This window comes from Chaetura pelagica, unplaced genomic scaffold (genome assembly GCF_000747805.2).
Source record: "Chaetura pelagica isolate M959 unplaced genomic scaffold, ChaPel_1.0 scaffold733, whole genome shotgun sequence".
NCBI lineage: Eukaryota > Metazoa > Chordata > Aves > Apodiformes > Apodidae > Chaetura > Chaetura pelagica.
The window spans coordinates 26,148-50,759 of NW_009952822.1; the positions used below are offsets into that span (position 1 = coordinate 26,148).

At 36.3% G+C, this 24,612-nt stretch overlaps 1 protein-coding gene across 1 annotated transcript in view; it reads left to right on the plus strand.

Annotated features, from left to right (window-relative positions):
• Positions 1 to 20,268, plus strand: part of TBC1D19 (TBC1 domain family, member 19) — a gene marked incomplete at its 5' end in the record, with an annotated part of 37,514 nt that extends 17,246 nt beyond the window's left edge. Inside the window, 10 exons of the mRNA XM_009995144.1 lie at positions 4,151 to 4,225; positions 4,694 to 4,756; positions 9,853 to 9,937; positions 12,203 to 12,247; positions 13,466 to 13,498; positions 15,689 to 15,798; positions 16,999 to 17,090; positions 17,799 to 17,914; positions 18,863 to 18,933; positions 19,885 to 20,268. Coding sequence (XP_009993446.1) covers positions 4,151 to 4,225; positions 4,694 to 4,756; positions 9,853 to 9,937; positions 12,203 to 12,247; positions 13,466 to 13,498; positions 15,689 to 15,798; positions 16,999 to 17,090; positions 17,799 to 17,914; positions 18,863 to 18,933; positions 19,885 to 19,959 — 765 coding nt within the window. The remainder of the gene's footprint in view (positions 1 to 4,150; positions 4,226 to 4,693; positions 4,757 to 9,852; positions 9,938 to 12,202; positions 12,248 to 13,465; positions 13,499 to 15,688; positions 15,799 to 16,998; positions 17,091 to 17,798; positions 17,915 to 18,862; positions 18,934 to 19,884) is intronic.
• Between the last annotated feature and the right edge of the window lie 4,344 nt (positions 20,269 to 24,612).

Here is a 24,612-nt window from a genome sequence, read left to right on the forward strand (position 1 = left end):
GCCACAGGTGAATGGTGAACTTTGCCTGTGCAGAGGCTGATGAGTAATCTAAACCTTAATTTCAAAGAAGATGAATCACCAACTTCTTTTTAAACTACCTTTACTGGTTTCTGCTGAAAGATACTGAGCAACTGATGTTGTCTACCTGGACACTGTATCTTGTGACATCCTTGTATCTATTAAATTGGAGAGACACAAACTTGACAGATGGACAACACTGTAGATAAAGTATTGCCTGCACAGTGACATTTAAAGAGTTCCAGTCAACGGCTTGATGTCCAAACAGACAGTGACATGACATTGGGATCAAGCTCACCCTCAGCAAGTCTGCTGACAACACCAAGCTGTGTGGTGTGGCTGACACGCAGGAGGGAAGGGATGCCATCCAGAGGGACCTGGACAGGCTTGGGAGGTGAGCCCATGCAAACCGCATGAAGTTCAACAAGGCCAAGTGCAAGGTCCTGCACATTGGTCAGGGCAATCCCAAGCACAAGTACAGGCTGGGTGGAGAGTGGATTGAGAGAAGTCCTGATGAGAAGGACTTAGGGGTGTTGGTTGATGAGATGCTCAACATGAGCTGGCAATGTGTGCTTACAGCTCAGAAAGCCATCTGTGTCCTGGGTTGCTTCAAAAGAAGTGTGGCCAGTGGGTCAAGAAGTGATTCTCCCCCTCTAGTCTGCTTCCATGTAGACTCCACCCAGAGTACTGCATCCAGTTCTGGAGCCCCCAACATAAGAAGACATAGACCTGTTGAAGTGAATCCAGAAGAGGGTCACAAAGATGACCAGACAGCTGGAGCACCTCTGCTATGAAGGCAGGCTGAGAAAGTTGGGGCTGTTCAGCCTTCAGAAGAGAAGGCTCTGAGGGACACCTTACGGCAGCCTTCCAGTGCCTGAGGGGGGCCTGCAGGAAAGCTGAAGAGGGCCTTTTTACAAGTGCTTTGTAGTGAAATGACAAGGGGTAGTGGATCAAAACTGGAAGAGAGGAGATTTAGGTTAGACATTAGGAGGAAATTCTTTACTGTGAGGGTGGTGAAACACTGGAACAAGTTGTCCAGGGTAGATGTGGATGTTCCATCCCTGGACGTGTTCAAGGCCAGGTTTGATACGGCTTTGAGCAGTCAGGTCTAGTGGAGGTGTCCATCCCCATGCAGGGAGGTTGGAACTAGGTGGTCTTTAATGTCTCTTCCAACTCAAACTATTCTGTGATTCTATTCTACGGTTCTCCCTTGCATGTCAGCTCCCTTGCACTTTCAGAGCTCCCTTTTCCTTATGCTCTTAGGTGGATGCAGGATGAGGTTTTTGGGTGGAAATTTTGGTATGAAGGTTTTCTTAAATTGGAGAGGGCTGGGCACTGCAATCCTGAAATGTACTTTGTTTCAAATTGGAAAGACTAGTATGTTTGGAGATGCAGTATAAAAAATGTATATATTTTCTTGTGAAAAGCTAGGATCTATATGAAAATGCAACAAGTTTTTTAGAAAATAAAAAGTTTACAAATCAATGTTAAATTAAGATTTGGCAGACAAAGAGGAGAGGTTTAATCAGATTAAAGTTGCAAGATTCTGGTTATATAAATGGAAACATTTTATGCTAAGAAATCTGTCACATTTTTTGACACTCTTGAAACTTGGTAGTGTTCAGTTGTCTCATCTGGAGGAAGAAATGCAACCTATAAAATAGTAAAACAAGACTTGAATCTTTTTTGAAGCCTGAGTGAGGCTTCTAAAAAAAAATTATCTCTCTTTGAGAAAAACTGATTAAGGAAAAGAGTCATGTGGCTGGAAAGCGAATCTGTGACCAATCTTGTTTATGAATCAGATATAAGGAATGTATTTATTAATGCAGCACGAGTCACAAGCCTCATGTCTTACTAAGAGGAAGGGGCAAGATCTACGTGTGGTGAAATTGCATCTTAAAAAACTTTGATTCCCAAGCCCTGTTTTAATTCTGCATCACAACAATTATGATTTGAGAATAAATAAATTTCAATTAATGAGTTAAAACCATTATTCCTAGAATGGTTATGATTGTTTTTTTAATTCAAAGTCTGTTCTTCATACAGTCAGTGAAGTCATTCCTTGCATGTCAAATCCCTAAGTCTGTTCTAAGTGTGCATAAAACAGCAGTAATTCAACTTAATACCAAGTTATTCTGACTGTTAAGATGAAGGAACCATGTACTTAAGTGATTACTTTTTATTTGTGGTTTTACAAGGACTTTAATAATAAGAGGAAAATGGACTCTTGTAAGCAGGTGTAAAACATAATAACTTACTAATTAAGGAAGAGGTTAAGACAAAATACGGGACTAGTGATGATGTTAACTTGTGGCTTAGAGCCACTGTGTGACCACAGGTGAAAGTATTTTAAGATGAAAACTTGTTTCTGCATATAAATTTAAAGTGTGCTCCATATGACAGCAGCGAAAGATTACTCTCTTGCTTCATACCACTTTCTTCTCCCACTTCCAAACAGCCTATAGCAGTTGTTCATGGCAGTTTTTGAGAACTAAAAGCTAGGAAATGGTAACCAGAAGCCATGAGGTTATTAGAATCTCTTTCCCAAGTTACAATAGATAAGTAGTTGTATTAACTAGGACCTTTGAAGCCATGAGTTTCATTGTACCATTTCTTACACAGGAGTACCTCCATGTACAACAGAAACAGTTAATCATTCAATCTGCTAAGCATAAAAATGAAGACATATAATAATATATACATATAATAATATATACTGTCATTTCAGATGGCAAAAAAGTCTTTAGACATGACTTTGTTGTCAGTGTGGCACTTAATTAGACTACAGATGCTTTAAAATGATGGCTTAATATTAGAGTATTTCTCTGTAGCTCTAAAGAGTGATACATTCATAGTGTAATTAATTTACATTTACTAAATATTTGTGTCTGATCCTTCATAGAGAAAGTGTACTGTATATATGTGTGTATATGTAGATATACACACATTTTATTTCTCAGAATGAAGAATGTAAATATTTTCCCAGTGGTAGTTTTCAGTACCTAATAAATACAGCTTTTGTCCTCATTTCAACTGAACAGTCTATTAATGTATTAATTCTAGTAATTTCTAAGTGTATAATATTCATCACTTCTCAGTTTTGGATTAATACAAAGACCAGTTACAGTGTTCCCTAGCCTTCTCTTCACTTTTTTTTCCTGTTTTCTCCCTCTCAGAATTTCATCTTGCTTCCTATTTGTTCTTTACATCCTTACTCCAGACTTACTGTCTTTTGCAAAGAGATGGGCTACAAATATAATATAAATCTTGGAATATACAAACATTTGTGTGGTGCCTTTAGAGACACATGGAAGCCCGAATAGTTTTGTGAAGTGGGAAGGAGCTTTGGGGCTGCTGTTTTAGTTTATAAGTTTATTCCAAATCCATTTGAAACTGTGTTGTTCAATCTGAAGCTGTGTTATTCAAAGGGAATTATATGATGATGGTGTGATATTTAGCTTTTTGTTTCCTTTGTAAGCTCTTTCTAAGAAAAAAGGGATAGAATATGCAAAAAACAGAAGTGTTTGTTCGGATACTTCTCCTTTGTATCACCATTGTGTATGTTCTGTAGAGATTCAGGAAACAATTGGAGTTTACAGAAAGGTCTGAGTTCTTTGTGTTCTTTGCAAGAGTTAAAAATATATATTTATAATTTCACCTCTTCTTAAATGTATACTATTTAGCAATTCATATGAGATTAATATCAAATATGTGTGGCAACTCATTAATGCTAGAATATGTAACAGGATCTATGAATGGAGAGGTGCATGAGCATACAGGGCAACAAAGAAAAAAGCCCTATTGATTTTGAACATTGAAAATATTTTAGCTGCATCCAAAGTTTGGAAGATATAGATCTTTGGTTTGAATTAGTTCCTTCATTCTTATTTTATTCATTATCTAAGGGGGAGGTAATTTTATAAAGTCTCAAGTATTTGCCTGGTTTCTTAGGCCTTAAGCTAGAATAAACAGTGATAGAATGCTGCATAACTTACACAGTGTTTTCTTCAGCTGAATACATGCTTATGATTTTTCTTGTTTGGTTTTTTAATTGTTAAAAATTTGTTTCATTACTTTAAATATAAATTATAGTTGTGTCTCAGATTGATTATGTTAATATTTTTACTTTCAGGATATCTTGTATTATGAACAGCTTAAGTCAAATGTGATTCAGCATGACCTTTTAGTGGACAGCCTGATTTACAAAGTAAGTGATTAATTAGATGTTGATTAAGTGATTTTATGTACTCATCACACCAATATCTTGGGGTTTTTTTAGGAAAGAAAGTGCTAGATGGTTTGATTAGAATAATTAGTCTGAATTTATTATTGTAAACTCTCTCCTTGCGCCTGTGTTGGCTTTTGTGTAAGACATTTGTTTGAGGTGAGCCATTAGGTCATAAAGAAATTGTAACTTAATAAGAAGGAATAACTCATTTTGCAAGGAAGAAAGCACTGGGATCCAGGCATTTCCATTTCAAGTTTTAATTCTGAATATTTTAATCATCAAGTTAATATAGCCTTTTTTATTTTTAGAATATAGAGTATATGCTTAACTATAGCTCTTTCCTTACTCAGTTGTGAAACAGTGAATTCCACCACTGAGTTATGTTCAGCTTCTACAGGAGTCTGAAAAAGTGTCTTGGCTTCAAACTGCTGTATATATTGATTACAGGATGTAAAGCTGACAGCAAGCAATGATGACTACTATTTTGTATTTGAGGATTACTTATATCAGGTATGTAACTGTTTTTTTCTTAGAAAAGCTAGAAAATATACTACTGTGGCATTATATAATTTTTGATTAAGGACTGCCTTTATGGTTCATGTGTAGGCTGAGTACAGTGGGAACCTAGACAGCATCTTTTTGCTGCATTATGTACACTTTCCTTTATGAATAATGACACCAGAAGTTAATATTGTACATTTAAACAGATCAAGCAGGACAGGCTTCTGAAACTCCTACTCTAAAGGAACCTACACAGTGTCTTTCCAATGCAGTAAGTCAGAAAATACAGAAAATACAAAATCAGACATAAAATCATAGAAATATAGAATGGTTTGTGTTGGAAGGGGCCTTAAAGATCATCTAGTTCTACCTCTACTGCCGTGGGCAGGGACACCTCCACTAAACCTATTTGCTAAAAGCCCCATCCAATCTGGCCTTGAACACTTCCAGGGAGGGGCCTTGAACACTTCCCTGAGCCAGTGTCTCACAACTCTCACATTAAAAAGTTTAATTCTCCCTTCTTCCAATTTTGATCAATTACCGCTCGTCCTCTCACTACAAGACCTTGTAAAAAGCCCCTCCCGAGCTCTCCTGTAGGCCCACTTCAGGTACAGGAAGGCCCCTATGAGGTCTTTCCAGAGCTTACTCTTCTCTGGGTGGGGTCTCATGGAAGCAGACTAGAGGGGGAGAATCACCTCCCTTGACCTGGTGGCCGTGCTTCTTTTGATATGGCCCAGGACAGAGATGGCTTTCTGAGCTGTAAGCACACATTGCCAGCTCATGTTGAGCATCTCATCAACCAACACCCCTAAGTCCTTCTCATCAGGACTTCTCTCAATCCACTCTCCACCCAGCCTGTACTTGTGCTTGGGATTGCCCTGACCAATGTGCAGGACCTTGCACTTGGCCTTGTTGAACTTCATGCGGTTTGCATGGGCTCACCTCCCAAGCCTGTCCAGGTCCCTCTGGATGGCATCCCTTCCCTCCTGCGTGTCAGCCACACCACACAGCTTGGTGTTGTCAGCAGACTTGCTGAGGGTGCACTCAATCCCAATGTCCACATCACTGACAAAGGTGTTAAACAGCACTGGTCCCAATACCAACCCCTGAGGAACACCACTCATCATTGAGCTTGGACATCAAGGCATTGACTGGAACTCTTTAAATATCACTGTTCAGCCAATTCTTTATCCACACTGGTGGTCCATCCATCAGATCCATGTCTCCAACTTAATAGAGACAAGAATGTCATGAGATACATTGTCAGATGCTTTGTCCAAGTCCAGGTAGACGATGTCAGTTGCTCTTCTGTTATTCACCAGCACTGTAACCTTGACATTGAAGGTCACCGAATTTGTCAAGCGTGATTTCCCCGTAGTGAAGCTGTGTTGGCTCTCTCAAATCACCTCATCGTTTTCCATGTGGCTTAGCATAGCTTCCAGGAGGATCTGCTCTATTATCTTGCTGCCCACAGAGGTGACGCTGACTGGTCTGTAGTTCCCTGGGTCTGCCTTTTCCCCCTTTTTTAAAACTGAAGGTTATGTTTCCCCTTTGCCAGTCAGCCCATATTTTTCACTTTTCCAGAATTGCAATAATAAAATGTTTAATGCTGTGGCATACAGAGAAATTAAGATTTGAGAAGTATATTCGGGTTTTTGTTAAAAAACAAAAAAAAAGTGATTTACAGTTACCTACTGCAATAAGCGTTAAAGGTATGGTAATGACTTATTTTTAAATTGAAAACATTGATTCTGAATAAGGTAGTAATAAGTTCGGTTACTTTTAGGATTTCTCCCTTCCAAAGCTGCTTCTAGCAATGGGGAAATCAACTAATTTATAAAGAGTTATCTTTGTTGCAGCCTGTCAAATGTCCTTAAATAGGAGGAGATTACATCTATGAATTTCCTAACGTGTACTTGATTGCAGTGTCAACATAAATGTCATGCAGCAAACTTACCATTTCCACAGTGATTTCCATTTCATTAGTCACATCTGTTAGGTTAGACTTGCTTAATTTTTTGTTTTAGAGTTATCTGAAACTAAATTATTTCTTCTTTGATGGTAATATGTAAAACAGCTAGTAATTCAACTAAACAAGAAACTGTTCTTAATGCTGCATAGTCCATATAGGTATTGAAGTATGTGTTACTCTTTAAGCTTACTATTACATTGTGTCTACGTATAATATTTCAGTGTAATACACATTTAAACATTAATATTTAAAATTGTAACCTAATGAAAATGTAATAATTTTAACCTTAAAATAGCTTCAATATTAAGATGGTATCTGACTTTGTTTCCGAGTTAAAATTTGAAAATTGACTACACAATAACAACTCAAACATTGATATTTATTTACTGAATTATTTACATGGAGAATTTCTTTTCGTGATTTAAGGGTCAAAGATTATCTTCTGTATTGTAACATTATCTCTTCGTCCTGAGATGTGAAAATCTTATGCTTATTTCTGTTTCATTCATTATATAGCCTTCTAAAGTATAATAATTAGTAACTGACAGTTCCAGAGGACGCAGGATTATAGTCTATGAAGGAATATGAGCTAGTATTCTAAAAACATATTGTTCATACCTATTATTCATCATTCCCAATATATAGCACAGTTGAAATTTTTTTTTTTTTATAAATACCTATTAACTAAAAAAAACCCCACCAGAATTAAAATAATAAAAAGAACTCAACTATCCTTCCCAATTTGAAGGAGAGTCATCAGAAATCTTTGAAAAATGAAGTGCAGAATTTTACTGCAAGGCTTTGAGACAAGGAATATCTCAAACTTCTAATTTTCAGTTGCACTGATTTTGTCTGGTGTTTAGTGGTATTATTCAGACTCTTCTATAATAAATTTATCCATTTTCTTTAGCAATTTTATCTTTCAACCTGATTTGCAAATCCTTTTCTGCCAAATTATGTTGTTCTGTGGCCCCTGAAAAATTTTGCTGTATGAGTCACTCTGATATGGAATATTATTTACTAATATCATATGATAACTGGAATTAAATATTGTTTACATAAAATGGGTAATGAAAGTAAATAGTAAATAAAATAAAATAGAAAGTAAAATAGGTAATGAAAGTAAATTATTTCTGTGTTTGTAGGTGTTTTTGTTCATGACTAGTTACTGCCTTTAAGTTTCCAATTCATTGAGCAGAGGGTGGCATTTGTCTGTATTACTTAACAGATGGAACATCCATCAAAACCATAAAATTTGGACATATAATAGCAGTGAGGATTTTTTTGTTGGATTATTGGTACCTCTTTAGTAGCATGCAATAATTTTTGGCAGGAACACTATGAAATAATGCAATTTATTTCCCTTAATATCTTTGCTTTCTTTATCCCTAGGATTACATGTTTTTATTGCTTCTTATAACTGTTGGAATAGAATACAGTTACTTTTAATACAGTAATTTTTTTTTTCATTAAAGCTTTGGCTTTGTTTTTCTTTCTTTTTCTGAGTTTGAATTCCGTGGTTTTCTTCTCGGTTTTGATTATAAATATTCTATATTTTATCAAACACTTCTGTACTTAAAAAGCAGTTTGTGCCATTGTTTTATTTAGCATTGTCATTTTTGTGAATGAAAAAAACCAAACACATAAATTATCAAATTTGTAAATTTGTTATTTCAGGTCAGAGGTTCAATTTGAATGCTTTAGTTTTACATCCTGCATAATGAATATATGCAAAGGACCTCACCCAGCAGTTTGTAGGTATAGTCATGACTTATATTTAAAAAGATGCATAATCTTTTAAAGACTTCCAGATACTGGTACTGGACACTGTATTCCTAAATGAGAGGGCCTCAAATTAAGGTTACATTCTTTTTCCTATAAGAGAACATAATTTATGTCCTTTTTAGATTAGTTTCTTTTTCTTTCACCTCAGTTAACATATACGGAGAATTACATCTGCCTGTGAATTGTTATTCTCAGCTATATTTTGACAGCCATGAAAATGATTGTGTACTGCTCAAAAATAATATTTAGCTTAAACTGTTTGAAATAAAGAAACTATATATTTTTTTAAGGGTGTTTGTATCTGAGAAATAGTTTTGAAGTTCAAAAGAGGAAAGAGTCTCAAAGTATAACCTGCTGTCCAAAGCAATGATGTTCAGATGTCGCGGTGTTTTGGTTTTATATGTTCCCTTTTGACAAATGCTGGTACCTGAAATATGTTTGCAGTAATTTGTCGAAGGAAAAATCCTCTCATTTTTATTCAAAATAAATCATGTAGTGAAACACTATCTAAAACATTTCCACCTTTTACACCTTGGCTACAGTTAAAACAATCAAACTCTTACAAGCTACAAGAGCTGAGAGGATATAACATATGCAAAAAAAGTCAGCAGCAAGTTAAAATCTGTCTTACTTCTACCCTCTGGCGTACAATTCTTGACAGTACAGTCTTTCATTTCAGGAAAACATGAACATTTTCAAGTACAGTACTAATTACTCAATCTTTTACAACTGCATATAGGATTAGATTCTTTATTGTGGTTTGTTTGGGTTTTATTCTAGGAATGTTTTTAGTATTTAATTTTATACTCATTTGCTGTGAATACCAGATACTTCATATATGTAAACAATAAAAAATACATATATAATCTACAAAATATAATAGGCATTTCAGAAATTACGGATACAAGGTGAACATTATAATCTGTGCTTTTTAGAAAAACGTGAGTATCGTGTAAGATTTCTGTAAAGCTCCTGGGAATGCAAAACTGTAAATGTTTCATTTGCTTATTCACTTACTAGGACTTCCCCAGGTCATAGTAACTTAATAGAAAAATAGCATACTAGATATCAAAGCAGCTAGTTGCTTGCACAGTTACTTGTGATGTGACAGAAGGGGATAAACCCAGGCTGAGAGGCAAAAAGGAGGATTGGAGAATGGGCACATTTTACTGAAAATAAATGAATGTGAAGGTAAACTCATAGTAAGTTCAAAGTGAACCTGGAAACTTTCAGCTGTATTTTCAAGAGCATCCAGTAGGTGCTAATTAAGGCTGGTCCTTAAATCTGTTTGATATTGCTTTGTTGATCCATCAAGTCAGCTGATTTTCATATGCTGTATTTCCTACAGGTATTACTCTGTTTTTCCCGAGATACATCTGTGTTGGAGCACTTTAATTACAGTAGTGCCACCCCACCCAAATCATACATACAAGGTAAAAGGAGTTGTTTTTAGAAAGATTTTGTAGGTTTTATATTGAGACAGCTGCAGAAATATAGTATATCATTTTGCTTTATGTTCATTACACCTAGAGGACTACAATTAAACGAATGTTAATAAAAATTTCATGTGCCCAGTTGACATCTGCTCAGATTCTGACAGTGCAGAAGCTGATCACATGAAGGCCATATTGCAATGTTGTTCTTTTACTTTAGTTTTTTGTGTATAATTTTCCAGTGTTTTACCAAAATAAAATAAACCTACGACTATTGACAATATGGTAAAAATCTTGACAACATCTGTCTTCATCAGAGCTAGAAATTTAAATGTACAATGTTGTCCCCTGCAACTTCAATACATTTAGCAACTGGAAGTAGTGGTGGGATATTATCTGAGTTTTGCAGATATTTGTAGACAGGAGCAGAACATGCTACTGAAGAACTGTGGGCTCTCTTGAAAGGTCTGGAAAAGGCGAGCCCTACCAAGCAGACTTATACAGATTTTTTTCAAAGCATTACATCTTCCAGAATGTTAGCTTTCTTCTGGATGTTCTTTGGATTAAGTTCTCATGTGAATCTTATTTTTCTTAAGAATATAAAATGTATTGGTTCAGTCCACTTGCCTACTCTGCTGACTTCTAATGCCATACCTCTGGACAATGTGTCCTTGCTTCTTAGATCCTTATCTGCTCCTAATTTTGTCTTCCTTCTTGAATCATTCAGCCATCCAATCACTTTAGTTTTCCATGTACCTATACCTTGTGCATTCCCATTTATTTCGTGTATGTCTCATGCCAGTGCCAAATGTGATCCCCATACCAAATACTTTTTTTTTAACAGGACCTCTGCTGACACTTTACCTTTTGCTGCTTCTTATATCATGAGAGACAATTTTATTTATTTTTTTTTCTCATTTTTCTTCTTCCTCCTTTGTTGCTTTGTAGATCTTTTATTTCTCGTTAACTGAATTAGGAAATTTTCTCTACGTACTTCTTGAATCAACCTCAGAGACAAACAGCAGTGGGATCCCAAGTTTCACTCAGGCACAGAGCCATGGCAGCCCAGAAACTTAATCCTATATAGATCTGAGGAGGGCAGGTTTTTAAACCTAAATCTCTACTGAAGCTGTGCAGTGTAAATCCAAAAGACTTAGGTCCTATTTTGGGCTAATTTTCCAAGATATGCCTTAGGGTAAAAATACTCTTCTTTCAGATTACAACTCCCTGCTGCAAGGCAAGCAAACTATTGAAAGAAAAAGTGCAAAACAATGTTTAGTTTAATTAAGCAATTGATTCCTGTAATTGGAAAATTTTATTTTCATGGGATAGCAGGCAAGAGCTTTGCAAGGTAATTTAGAATTTAATTCAGTTGATGCATACAATGGGAAAATATCTTAGTCCAGATTCCACTGAACCTGACAAAAGTTCCCTGTACTGAATTCTTCTGTCTAGAGTGCAAAAAATACAGAGATGTAAAGGATCTTTGAATATTCTGTAATTTTTCATATAAATTATTACATTTTCTACTTTTCTCATTGCAAAGTGAAAATAATTACAGTTTTTAATTCATTGTAATTATGCTTTAAAGCATTTTTCTACATAAATAATTAAATTTTAATAGTGGATTTTAAATTATTAGGTTCTACAGTTAAAATAAAATAGCCTAATGCTAATTTTGCAGGGAAGAGAAAAAGCTATATGGTCAGTCTGTCCTATCAGTGATTATCTTGACTAAATTGATCTTTGTATTCCGCAGATTACCTAAATATTTTTTGTTATAGCGAAACTATACCATGAATCTGCCTCTCTGTTATAGGCTTAATGAAGCCTTGAATGTTTTTTATCTGTTCTTACAACTTCTTAGATTCCTCTCCTGCCCCTTGGTAAGTCTGCCACAGCATGACAGACTTACCCTGTTAACCACATTCCCTCATAATGCTTCACTTTCTTCAAGATATGCAGGAAGCACCTTCAGAGCTGCAAGACACAACCCAATACACTCTGTGGGTTTGCATTGCTGAGATCTTCATCCTCTTTTTTTGCTGTTTGTCATCCTCCTTTATTTGTGCTGCATTTTCATTTTATATCTGGCACCGTACTTGTCCTATTGCATTGCTTGCTTATTTTTGCAGTATCAAATAAGTCAGTAACAAAATTAGTTATGATCTTTATAATTGTAACTTAGAATCTATATTTGTGATTTAAATCTTTACACCCTTTAACAGTTTAATCACATTTTAATTGTGTTTTGATGATTCACAGGAAAACTTGGAATGGAAGAATATGCTGTTTTCTATCCTCCAAACGGTAAGAATAATACTATTGCCTCCTCTAGTGGCAGATTGGAAAGATGCAGCATTTTTTCCTCAAATACATAACTTCTTTTTTCTGTTCTAAATTTTGTTTCACTGTTATTCTGTGAAATTCGTTGATTTAAAGGAGTAAGTTGGACTGAAGCTACCCCAAAGCCACATTCAACCTGGTTTTAGTAGTCACGTGCAGAGTTGGTGTGTGTGGGAAAGAGAAGGAAAACAACTTGTGGTGCTGCAGCTTGTATTCCAGTCTTTTACTAGCACTTAGAGGATCTGAATGATACACGCTGAAACTGTCTGACCCCCAGCTTTTCAGTGTGCAGCAAACCAAGTATTTTCCTCTCAAAATTTTTATTAATTTTAAAAATTCAGATGTAACTAATGTAATTGTAATTTAGTATAATTGCTGTTGTTACTTAAGTTATAAAAACATTTTTTCAGCTTATTTTGACCCTTTCAATCCCTATCTATTAAATCCTTTCCCTGTTTTTGCACTGCATTTGTATTTTACATTCAAGTTCTTTGCTCTTGCTTTCAAGGTCACCAATCTTAAATCTGTCTCTCTGTCCTTGTCTTTTGTCTTTTGTGTTCCAGTGGTGCCAATTTTAACACATACTTTTGTTCCCCCTTCTTCCATTTTTGCCTCTGCAATTCTATGCAGTGTTGTAGCCATGAAGCATTGTCCTTATCATCTTTTGCCAAAGCAGCTCCCTCTTTCTGATTCTACACAAAAATTAATGAATGGGAATGAAGATCAGCTGGAAGGGGGAGAGAACTGTCATGATCAACTGTCAAGTCCTCTAAATATTTTATCTGACTACTACATGAATTGCTGGAGCTCTTGGCCTCCTTTCTTCCCCTCTCCCTCCTTGTCAGTGCATGACATTTATGGGTTGTCATTTATCTGAAATTAGGTTCTGATTTCAGCAAAGCTTATATGTAATAATTTCATGCAGATGGAACTTTACTTGGCTTTCTAGGAACTGTAGCATGTGTTCAGGCACGTACTTGGTTGTGCTGAAGTAAGTAATACAATTTCTGTACTTAAATATTTACCAGATTGAGATCTAGGACTGCAGGTATCATAACAGGGAAATATTTTATTCCTATTGTTGGCAGAACAAAGTTTAGAAACTTGGGGCAAAAATACAGTTTTCTACATAGATAAAAAGAAAATAAAAGAACCAAAGAAAAAAATATTTTTGTTTTGTAGGTGTAATTCCTTTTCATGGCTTTTCTATGTATGGTAAGTGTGACTCTCATAAACTCTCAAAACCTCAGGATTGCTTTTATCCTGTTGCACTTTAAAGCTGTATGTGCTTATCTGCAACTTTTAAGCATGTGTGTATTCTATTTCTTTGTGTATGAGGACTGTTGTATATACTTTTACAAAGTCTAGGCTGTTTCTATTTACTTACATTGCAGCTTGCTACCATGTGGGAGTTTATTCTTTGAGAGCTAATAGTTCATCTATACATTTAATGTATATGGACCAATGGAGTTTGTTGACAGAGTGCTCCTGTGTTTCACTTCTGGCGTGTTACCTGTGAAGAGAGTTCTTAAAAACATTAATTATGTGGAAGGCCTGTTGCTGTATCCATTTGCTAGAACAGGTGTTAAAGGAGCATTAAATAACATGCTGTTATCCGTGAGGAATGGTCACTACTTTACTCTGCAGAGGAAAGCTCAAGTATCTGTAAGATTTCTAGGAAATGAGCAGAAGAATCTCATTTCTCAGATGTACGAAGGCAGCTAGTGCAGAGATGCTCCAACAACATGAGACTATTTGTTACAGCTCTCCTGCTTTTTCCTTTGATCATAGAATTATAGAATCAGAGAACTCTTCAGGTTGGAAAAGGCCCTTGGGATCATGGAGTCCAACCATTATCCCTGGTCTACAAAGTTCTCCCCTAAACTCTATCCACCAACACCACATCCAAACGACCCTCAAACATATCCAGGGATAGTGACTCAACCACCTCCCTGGGCAGCCTATTCCAGTGTCTATCCACTCTTTCTATGAAAAAAAATTTCCTAATGTCCAGTCTAAACCTCCCCTATTGCAGCTTGAAGCCATTCCCTCCTGTTCTGTCGCTAGTTACCTGTGAAAAGAGACCAGCACCAACCTCTCTACAGTGACCTTTCAGGTAATTGTAGAGACTGATGAGATGTCCCCTCAGCCTCCTCTTTCTCAAACTAAACATTCCCAGCTCCTTCAAGTGTTCTTCATAAGATTTATTCTCTAGGCCCTTTACCAGTTTCGTTGCCCTTCTCTGTACTAACTCCAGCACTCCAATCACAGAATCTTAGGGGTTGGAAGGGACCTTAAAAGATCATCTAGTCCAATCCCCCTGCCAGAGCAGGGTCACCTAGAGTACATCACACAGGAACGTGTCCAGGTGGGTTTTGAATGTCTCCAGAGAAGGAGACTCCACAGCCTCTTTGGGCAGCCTGTTCCAGTGTTCTGTCACTCTCACAGTAAAGAAGCTTTTTCTGATGTTTATGTGGAACCTCCTATGTCCTATCACTGGAAGTCACTGAGAAGAGTCTGGCTCCATCCTCCAGACACTCACCCTTAACGTATTTGTAAACTTTGATGAGGTCGCCCCTCAGTCTCCTCTTCTCCAAGCTCCCTCAGCCTTTCCTCATAAGGGAGATGTTCCACTCCATCATCTTTGTGGCTCTGTGCTGGACTCTTTCAAGCAGTTCCCTGTCCTTCTTGAACTGAGGGGCCCAGAACTGGACACAATACTCCAGATGCGGCCTCACCAAGGCAGAATAGATGGGGAGGAGAACCTCTCTTTACCGACTAACCACACCCTTTCTAATGCACCCCAAGATGCCATTGGGCTTCCTGGCCACAGGAACACATTGCTGGCTAATGCCATCCTCCTGTCCACCCGGACCCCCAGGTCCCTTTCTCCTACACTGCTCTCCAGCAGCTCAGCCTCCAACCTGTACTGGTACATGGTGTTGTTCTTCCCCAGATGCAAGACTCCACACTTCCCCTTGTTGAATTTCATCAAATTTCTTCGCGCCCAACTCTCCAGCCTGTCTAGGTCTTGCTGAATGGCAGCACAGCCTTCTGGTGTGTCAGCCACTCCTCCCAGTTTAGTGTCATCAGCAAACTTAAAGTATATTTGTTATGCCAAGGAAGCCAGCAGTGTAGTAAGCATGTTCAAATTAGTTTAGAATCTTGAAATATATAGAACTAATATATAGAACTGTTGCCTAGAGTGTACTGTTCTCCCTTTCTTAACTTTTTATATAAAATTATAGACTATTATAGAATAGTGCTAAATAATTAATTTAGTATTTTTTTTTAAATTGTACCATTATAAATTACATGGTTTTCTCCATACTTCATGCACTTAATAATTAAACTTTTTTAGCAGTTTACAATGTTGAATCAATTTTAATTCTTTTATGCTTTCAGTTGCTCCACTTTGTTTTCTATATCATGAACCTTCCAAATTGTATCAGATATTCCGTGAGATGTATGTGCGTTTTTTCTTCAGACTCCATTCCATCTCTTCTCATCCTTCTGTAAGTTCATTAGGAATTAAAACACACTCACCTGATACTCTGTTTGCTGTGGAATGATAATATACATTGGCATGATTTTCTATATGATTGAAATATATATATACTTCAGGCAAGCTTGGAAAGAATATTAGGTAACTCCAGTTTGGATATTTTAGTTTTCTACATCAGTGTTAGTCTCTGCTATAGAATAATATGTACTTCAAAATAGTACTGTTCTCATATTTTGGTGTGGTTTTTGAGAGTAAATTATTTTATGTGATAGATTTATGAGTTCAAGAAGTCACATAAATGCACACTTGCTTTCATTTTAATCAGTGACATGTAAGCACACATAATACAGTATTTTCTGCGGTAGAGGAATTAAATTACAGTCATATATACCAATATTATTTCAGTGATATCAAGTTAGTGTCTATTTCTTTAACTTGAGTATCTTTGCATACAGCAAATGCATTTTAGTACTACTAGATGAATTGAAATACTTTGGTTATGTTTATGACCAGGATGAGAGGTCTTGAATGTAAGGCAATTCTAGGAATTTGCTTATATTCTATTTTTAAAGAATAAAACAGTAGTTTTTTTCTCCTTCACAAAGTGAAGTGACTTCTTGAAAACACTTCTGGGTGAAAAGAAAATCCTTTCCTTCATATACCATTTCAAGGCTGTGCATTGTGCTTTCAGTCATGAATATGAATAGCAGGGAAACCGATCAGACAGGAATCTATTCATTTTCGTGGACTTTACAAAGAAATTTTAAAATGCATTTACATTTAACTTTATGTAACTATCCCCATTGTTGTTTGTTTCTAAGTATCAGATATACAGTATTCACACACACACTGTTTTTTAGTGTATATATATAGTATGAGTTCTATTTCATCAGAGTAGAAATATCTCAAGTAGGTCACATTATAATAACCCACTGAGACCCTGACATACAAATACCATAAGTAACTTACAGCTGAAAAGGACTATCAAAACATGTTATTTGCTAATACATATATAGAATTGTCGGAGGAAGGCTTTAGTGACTGAAAGCATTAAAGTTGCTTGTGTCCTGCTTAAGTGAGCTGTACATTGTATCATTAATAGTGCTTTATTGCTTGAATTAAAAATTCACGCAAACTTACATGCTGATACTATTTTCTCAGATTTGACAGGCTGAGTGTTAGTATTCTGGATATTGTCTTGTTTCATTAGGGCATTGTGTCACTGTGTTTGCTGTTTGAGACTCTTCTACAAACCCATCTGCCTCAGCTCTTTTATCACCTTCGAGAAATTGGGGCTCAGCCGTAAGTACTTCTTTCTGACTTGCTACAAATGTTGCAGATTCATTGTTCAGAAAATACTGTTCTGTGGTATTTTAATTTAGAAGAGATGGGAAATTATTCAAAAGTGCAAACATTCATGTTCCATTTTTCCTTGAAAGTCAGTGAGAGTACTTGGTCTAATCTGAGGGTGTGTGCTTTGTGCATTTCTTCTGTATGTTCTGTGGAAAAGAGAGGTGAATTGATGTGTGAATTGCTGCATTATTCACCTAAATTTGAGTTACTCATGGCAGATCTGATGGAACCAAGTAATTTATTTCCAAGGGCCAGAAGACACAGAGATATGTTAGTTACAGCAGAAGCTGCAAGAGGCTGTCATTCTATTGGATACTCATGGCACTGTCTAATAGCACTTGAAAACCTTACTGTTATAATTGGTATCCATCATAATAGCCTAATAGACGGGATGAAACATTGTAGGTAATAATAGCTGAGGATCCCTCTAATGTGATGGTCAGAATATGTAATTATATTAGTACTTCATCAAATGAGATGATAGATTGTTTTCTGATGGCTGTTGCAAAGGAATACAATTAGTGCAGCAAGAGAAATGTCTATTTTTCCTGGAAGAGAAATTCAGAAGAATAATTAAATATTTTCAATTTATAAAGGATCTGTCTGATCATTATGGAAGACAGAAATATAATACTGTTGTTTATCACTTCTTTGCAGGCTACGAATTTCATTTAAATGGATGGTACGAGCATTTTCTGGCTATTTAGCTACAGATCAGCTCTTGCTTCTGTGGGACAGAATCCTGGGATACAACTCTCTAGAAATTCTTGCTGGTAATATAATTATTTTTGCAAAATGTGTGAAGTACAGATGAATGTAAGCAAATACCTGTTGACTTCAATGTGCTTTTGACTAGAAGGAAATAGTTGCTCTTTAATGCTGAAAGCAGATTACATACATGTCAGAGAGTATAACTTTTAGAAAAAATTGCATAAATACTGCATCTCTAACAAAAATATGCCAAGTATTTTTTAATAATAGCACTTTGAAAATGGTAAACTGTGAACAGAACATAAGACATTCTCGACATTCTCCCAGCTTCAGTGGTAACAATAAATGAGTTGGTGGTACTCATTTATGGCAAGTACTTCTTCAATACTTACAGGAACTGAGATTTCTCCCAATTTTTCTGGATTTCTTCATTCAAAGTCCCATCTTTTAAGGAAGTTTGAAAGTTTAATATTTAATTGTATAAATTAAATTCTCTGCTAAGATTTATGCAAGGTTTAAGATTGGAGATATAAAGGAGACATTTATCTTCAGTTGGGTCAGCTTTTAAATACAAAGTAGATTAAGAGAAAAGTTTTTGGTTCCATTTGTATGTATAAGACAGCTATTTAGGGATGTGTAGTTATGTAAGATAGTACAAAATAAATGAACATTTTTAATGTTCTATAATATTCACAACCGAAATATTGCTATTTAAAGGAATTAAAATTATTTGCTTAGAAATGAGCTAGTTGTAAATCCCCTTGTCCCTTTTACTTAAAAGGTAGTCAGTTTAAACTCAAGCATTTTCACTCACTTTTCTGAAAGAATGTTGTGTTTTTCCTGTCTGTTTTAAAGAATGGCCATAGAATCTCAAACAGAGCCATCCATTGTATATTCTTCAGAACTAAAATAATTACTCTAACTGAATGAGAATTAGTATTTTACATCAAGATTAATTCTTACCACTAATTAACAGGTCAACAACTTAAATATTGGGCATTCTCTTTCAGTCCTGGCAGCTGCTGTGTTTGCTTTCCGAGCAGTCAACCTGATGGAGGTGACATCACTGGCTGCAGCTGAAGTAAGGATAAGTTTCAGTTAGAGGAGATTGAAATAGTTTCTGATGCTTTGCCAACAAGAGTAACTTAAGCTTCCCATGGCACGTGGTACATAGTGCAAATATTTCAGCCTAAATTCTTACCTTAGATAAAAAACTACAGAAATTGTGAACATGCAGTATATAATACTGCTTTTTCTGGAGTGAAAAGAAATGAAAGAGTATATTTGCTACAGAAATGCAATGTTACCAAATTATTTTGTACTATCAGATTTTTTTTTCTATTTTAATGTAATGAGGGATATACTATTTCTGAAATATTGTGGAAGCTTGTACTTTTTTTCTAAGTGCGTTTTAATGTAGTTGCTTCAGTGCTTTTTGATATTACAAGATTATTTTTTTCAATATTTAACCTGAAATTTCACTGTGAATACTATCATTTTACTGGTGGGAAGTGAAGAAAAAATAAGTCATTAAGATGAAGATTATTATTGTTTATCTCTAGTTATTTGTTAATATATATTTTTTCCCATCAGCTTGTGATGACTCTTCTTTTTTAACATATTTTAATGAAAAGACATTGACTATTTGAGTTATTACATTGGACATACTTCACAAGTACTAGCCAAGCCAAAGGATAAGGATTCTTAATTCCCAATTATTTTTAGAAGTGAGTTGAAATGTTAGACCTCTTATTCACCCATGATGCCATGTGTATTTGAAGTCAGGCTAAAGGCTAAAATATAGTTACTTGATTTATATACATAAACATGCTTTTTCTTTGAAATGTTAAATGAAAAATAATGCAATAAGGCACTAACAAAAAGCAGCTTTATTTGTTTTCTAGCCAGGTCTGAATCTAATTATTGCTAGTGTTGCATTCAATATTTGATTCTTTTTCTGACTTCTTGACTTTCTTGAAAGAAATTTGATTCAAATGTCAAGTTTAACAAGTCTTTTTGGTTTTCATCCTAGGCTGTACTTGCTGACCTTTCAACCCTGAAAGTTATGCCTCTTCTTCAAATCTTCCTGTTTGCTACTGTCACTTGATATGCGTCAACTGTACTGGTATCAGAATCACAGTCTTTCTTGAGAAACTAATCACCAACTATGCAATGTCTGCATAAAAACAAAATTAAACTGTATGTATAATGTTAATTTAGAAATCATGACTTAAAAATTTTCTAACTGAAAGTGGTAATTTTGCACACAAGCATATGCAGTGCATGCTACTGAACATTTCACTGCAACAGCAATAGTTATTATTTGTACATTGAGAATGACTGCTTGTGCAAATAAGCAATATGAATCAGTGTCTAAAATGCATGTAATATTCAATTAAATAAAGTAAAAGTAATTCATGATCTGAGTGTTGTGATGTTGATGTTGGAGTTGTAAAAACTCTTTTTTCATATGAAATTACTTTTTCAAGCTCACAGCTTAGAGGATATCAGTTCAAATACCATAAATGAAGAAAACAGAGATGCTTTTAAATTGCAAGAATTTTTTCTTGTTTTCTAAGGAAAAGATAGGATCGTACAGCAGCTCTGCTATCTCTTACTTATTCTCTTCACAGAATTTTTCTCTGTGTTCTTTCTCATGTTAGCTACTTCTGTTGATTCTTTTAATATACAGAGATGTAGTCACACATTCCCCAGCCATCTTCAGTTAGATGTACAGCTATCTCAGGCATCTTCTAAACTCCTACCCTGAGTCCCATCAAAGGCCCCATGTCGTAAAATATGTTCCTCTGCAAAGGAGGTTTGAGCGCAGCTTCCTTCAGAACTCACTGGAGCCAGTCCTTACATGAGCCAAAATACTCCCCTGAGAACTATGCCAAGAGTCCTTTTGCTGTGCCCCACACCCTCTTTGGGAGAGCAGTGTTATGCTTTTGCCAGTTTTCCAGCCTCTCCAATTCAACAGCTCAGGCTTCAGAACCCAAACTGATATCGATGTGTGGCGGATTGTCACTGCACCGTCGGGTCGGCTCATCCTCTGGAGTGATCGTCTGAGTTTCCACTGAGTCAGTGATCTGATTTGGTTAAGCATATCTTAATACCTGAATAAGGAGCAAAGTCAAAAGAGCATAATGGGTAATACAGCCACTGTGTTTGCGATTGGACTTTTGTTGCCATCATTTGTCATACATACCCAATGTATGACAGTGAAACATTAATCCCTCATAGTTTGCTCAAAAGTTGTCTGGAAAGTGATCTAAGCTATAGTCTCAGACAGGGTAATAAGCTTTATGTCTGTGATTCTTCTTGTCTCTGTCAGGATAATGTAGTGAGAAACCCTGCATTTTTACAGACTGCTAGTAAATCTATAAGACTAATTTAAAAAAAGGTAAAGTTGTGGACTCTGTACCATGACTTCTTATGTGAAGACCCAAACTGCTTAACAGGTAGGGCACATTGAATGAGAATATTTGGGGAAATTTTGTCCTGCATAACAAAGAAAATGGATCTTTTCCTTAATATTTTGCAAGAAACTGTTTTAACTGTTTAACTGGCGACTTTTCTATGATGTTTAGTTTTTTAAAAGTGGACATGTGACAGCTTTGATCTTTACAGCACATATTACACTGTTCTGTATATGGGGAATGGAGGCATAGAAAGGTTAAGTGATTTGCTAAAGATTACAGAGTAAATTCCTAAAAGAGGTGAGCAGTCTCGCAAATTAGTGTTTATACTGTGGGATGCTCAGTATTGCCCACAAGACCTTATTTCATCTTCAGAACAAAACATAATGCACATCTACCTCCAAAAATGCAGCATTTTGCAGTTTTAGAAATCTGTAAGAGTGGGTAGAAATTTATAAATTATAACATAATTATAACGTTATATAAATTATAAAGTAGTCACAAGGATTGTGGCTCTGTAAGGTCGTTACAAGGTTACCATGGCTTCTTAGGGAATTAAAAGTATTAACTAAATAGCAAGGGAGATTCCTTAGAGGCCGGCTGACCCTCTACTTCCCATTGCTCTGTGCAAGTGCACGACGCAGAATCTGACCATTACCCTAACCCTTTCTGTACTGAGATTTTCGACCAATGGTTTTCCTCTTTTTTAAATTTTCAATAGTTTTGTAAGTATTATAAATAGGCAGAGATAGAGACTTTGGGGTTCTTGTTTGAACAAGCAGTTCTGTGACTAACAGAATATGGTCTGTTGTCCTCTGACTTGCCACCTTGTTATTTGTCCTAACAATCTTCTGTCTCCTGTGTGTTCCCTCTTCCATCCATACTGGGGTACTTAAACTCGTCTTCTGGAGCTCCACCCTCATTTCTCCTGATGACTGGACAGGGGACCTTATGTTCCATGGCTAGTGAGGACCAACACACATGTTTTGCTAGACCACCCGTGCTGACTGCCCAGGCTGCTGCTCCATGAGCCTGGGATACTGCTGTGCTGCTTATTTCAGTGTAGGCCGAAGGCTTCAGGGACTATGTGTAGCTCTTGAGCCAGGTATTGTCTGGACCAGCTATAGAAGTAAATATCTTGAAGACCTCTGATGCCTTTTGCCAAATGTTTAATTAACTTTTTTGAGACTCAGAAAGATACATGCACACACACTCACAGGGACATGTATATGGAAAGAAAGAGTATAACTGCTTTAAAAATGAGATTAAGAGATTAAAAATAAACCAGATCCCCTCCTTAGATTTCAGTTATATTGTTAGATTTTATAATCTTTTTCAAATCTATTTTAAAATCTATTTTTTAAATCTACATTTTTAAAATCTATTTTTAAAAATGGCTTTTACTGAAGATATATTGTTTTCACATTCACTTCAGTTTCTCATTTTATTTCCAATAAAATACTGTTTTTCAGTTTCTGGCTGATACTTACAGAATCATAGAATACCAGGTTGGAAGGGATGTCAAGGATCATCTGGTCCAACCTTTCTAGGTACTTCTATTGTTTATATGACATGGCTTAGCACCTTGTCTTTTTAATCTTCCTTGCTTATGTAACACTCTGTAATTTAAAATTATTTTTTAATTATTTATTATATATTAATGACTGGTTTCTATCTTAGAGCTAGATACTTCTCTTGTGTACACAGATAGTATAAATTATTTAAATTTTAATTTCTTAACTTTAGAGACCCCTTCAAACCTGTTGATGTCTGTAGGCTAACATTTGACTTCCAAACCAATTTTTTGCTGCTTGCCTTAGGATTCTGGCTATGGTCTGTTAAAAGTTTCTTGTAATGTCAAATAGACTGTTTAAAACCCACAAAAGTAAATAGGCTTTTCTAAAAATGTACCCAAGTTATCTTTGTTCAGTACTTCCAAAAATATATTGAAACTTAAATCTTCATGGGTGGGTAGTGAACCAGTTGCATAACTAGAGGAGTTTCTACTTTTTAATGGAATTTTTTGTCATAGTAACAAATTTTATTATGAGAAATTGAGAGACTATGGAGACTGTAAAACAGTCAGATATCCCACAGAAAAGGCTGAAAAAAGACACCATTTTAAGACAAATTTCTACTTGTTACCAGAAAAAAATATATGCCCCAGGAATATGCCTCTTTTACTGTCATCTAATTAATTTTATAAAATTCTTCCAGCAAGACTGAAGTGATTTCATTAAAGAGAATTGCTGTGTAAAGATCAGTTAGGGGGAAGAAACTGAGTGAGCAACTGATTAACACTGAATGTGAGGCTATTTAAAAGATCCTGAAATAGACTGCAAAACTATAGGGCTGTATCTTCAGTGAGGAAGGGGTAGAGCCTTTTGACATATTTTAACAAATCTCTAAAATATTCTGTCCAGTATTATATGTGAGGAAATGGAGGAGGGAAGGAGAATGCAGCAGGGGTGGTGGGGGCTGCTGGGCTCTTCCTTGTCCCTCCTTTCCTGAAGGTTGTTCCTGTCCATGCCTGGCTGCTGGCAGAGGCTGCTGCACCAGCTGCTTTCATCCCCAAAGCCCACAGAGGAAAGGCAATTAGCTGAAGCGCATATTTGAGATCAACAGAGCTTTGTGTTTTGTACAGCCAGCTACAGCAGCTTCCTCCAACCCTGAGAAACGTGCTTGATGTGCAATTGCGGGGCAGGGGAATGCAGCAGAGACAGGGCCAAGAGCAGGACCAGGGCCAAGGCAGGACCAGGGCTGGAGCCAAGACGAGGTCCCCACTGGGGAATGGCCGGCAGAGGGGACATTAGCCAGCCTTCCTGTCTTCCTGGGCAAGCCCAGCAGGAGAAACATCCCTGTGAACAATTCCCCCTCCTGATAACCATACTAATGATACTGGGTTTTAGAAAAATCTCTGAAGGACAACTGTGGCGGGGTTGGGTTGGGTTTTTCAAATTTATTTTATAGCTCTAGGACAGAGTATGAAAGAGGAGAAAAAAAAACCCAACACAACAAAAACCCTTCTGAAGACTTCAGGCCTTTAGCACAAGGCCACACTTGTTATGAGGAACTGCATGTCTGTGGGCAGTCCTGCAAGAACCATTTATTGTAGTAAATAACCACAGAATAATCCGAAATCTCTAGGATCCAGAATAAGCTGTACTGCTAACTGAAATCACTGAAAGACTTTTTTTTTTCTCCTGTGCACTGTTTCAATACCTTAACAAAACTGCTAATGCAGGGAAGATAATTTTGATTCAGCAGTGGAACAGTTCTGCTCTGCTTTAAGAGAGTGTTAAAAAGACTGTTAGAGTAGGATATTGATCTTGGGTTCAGCA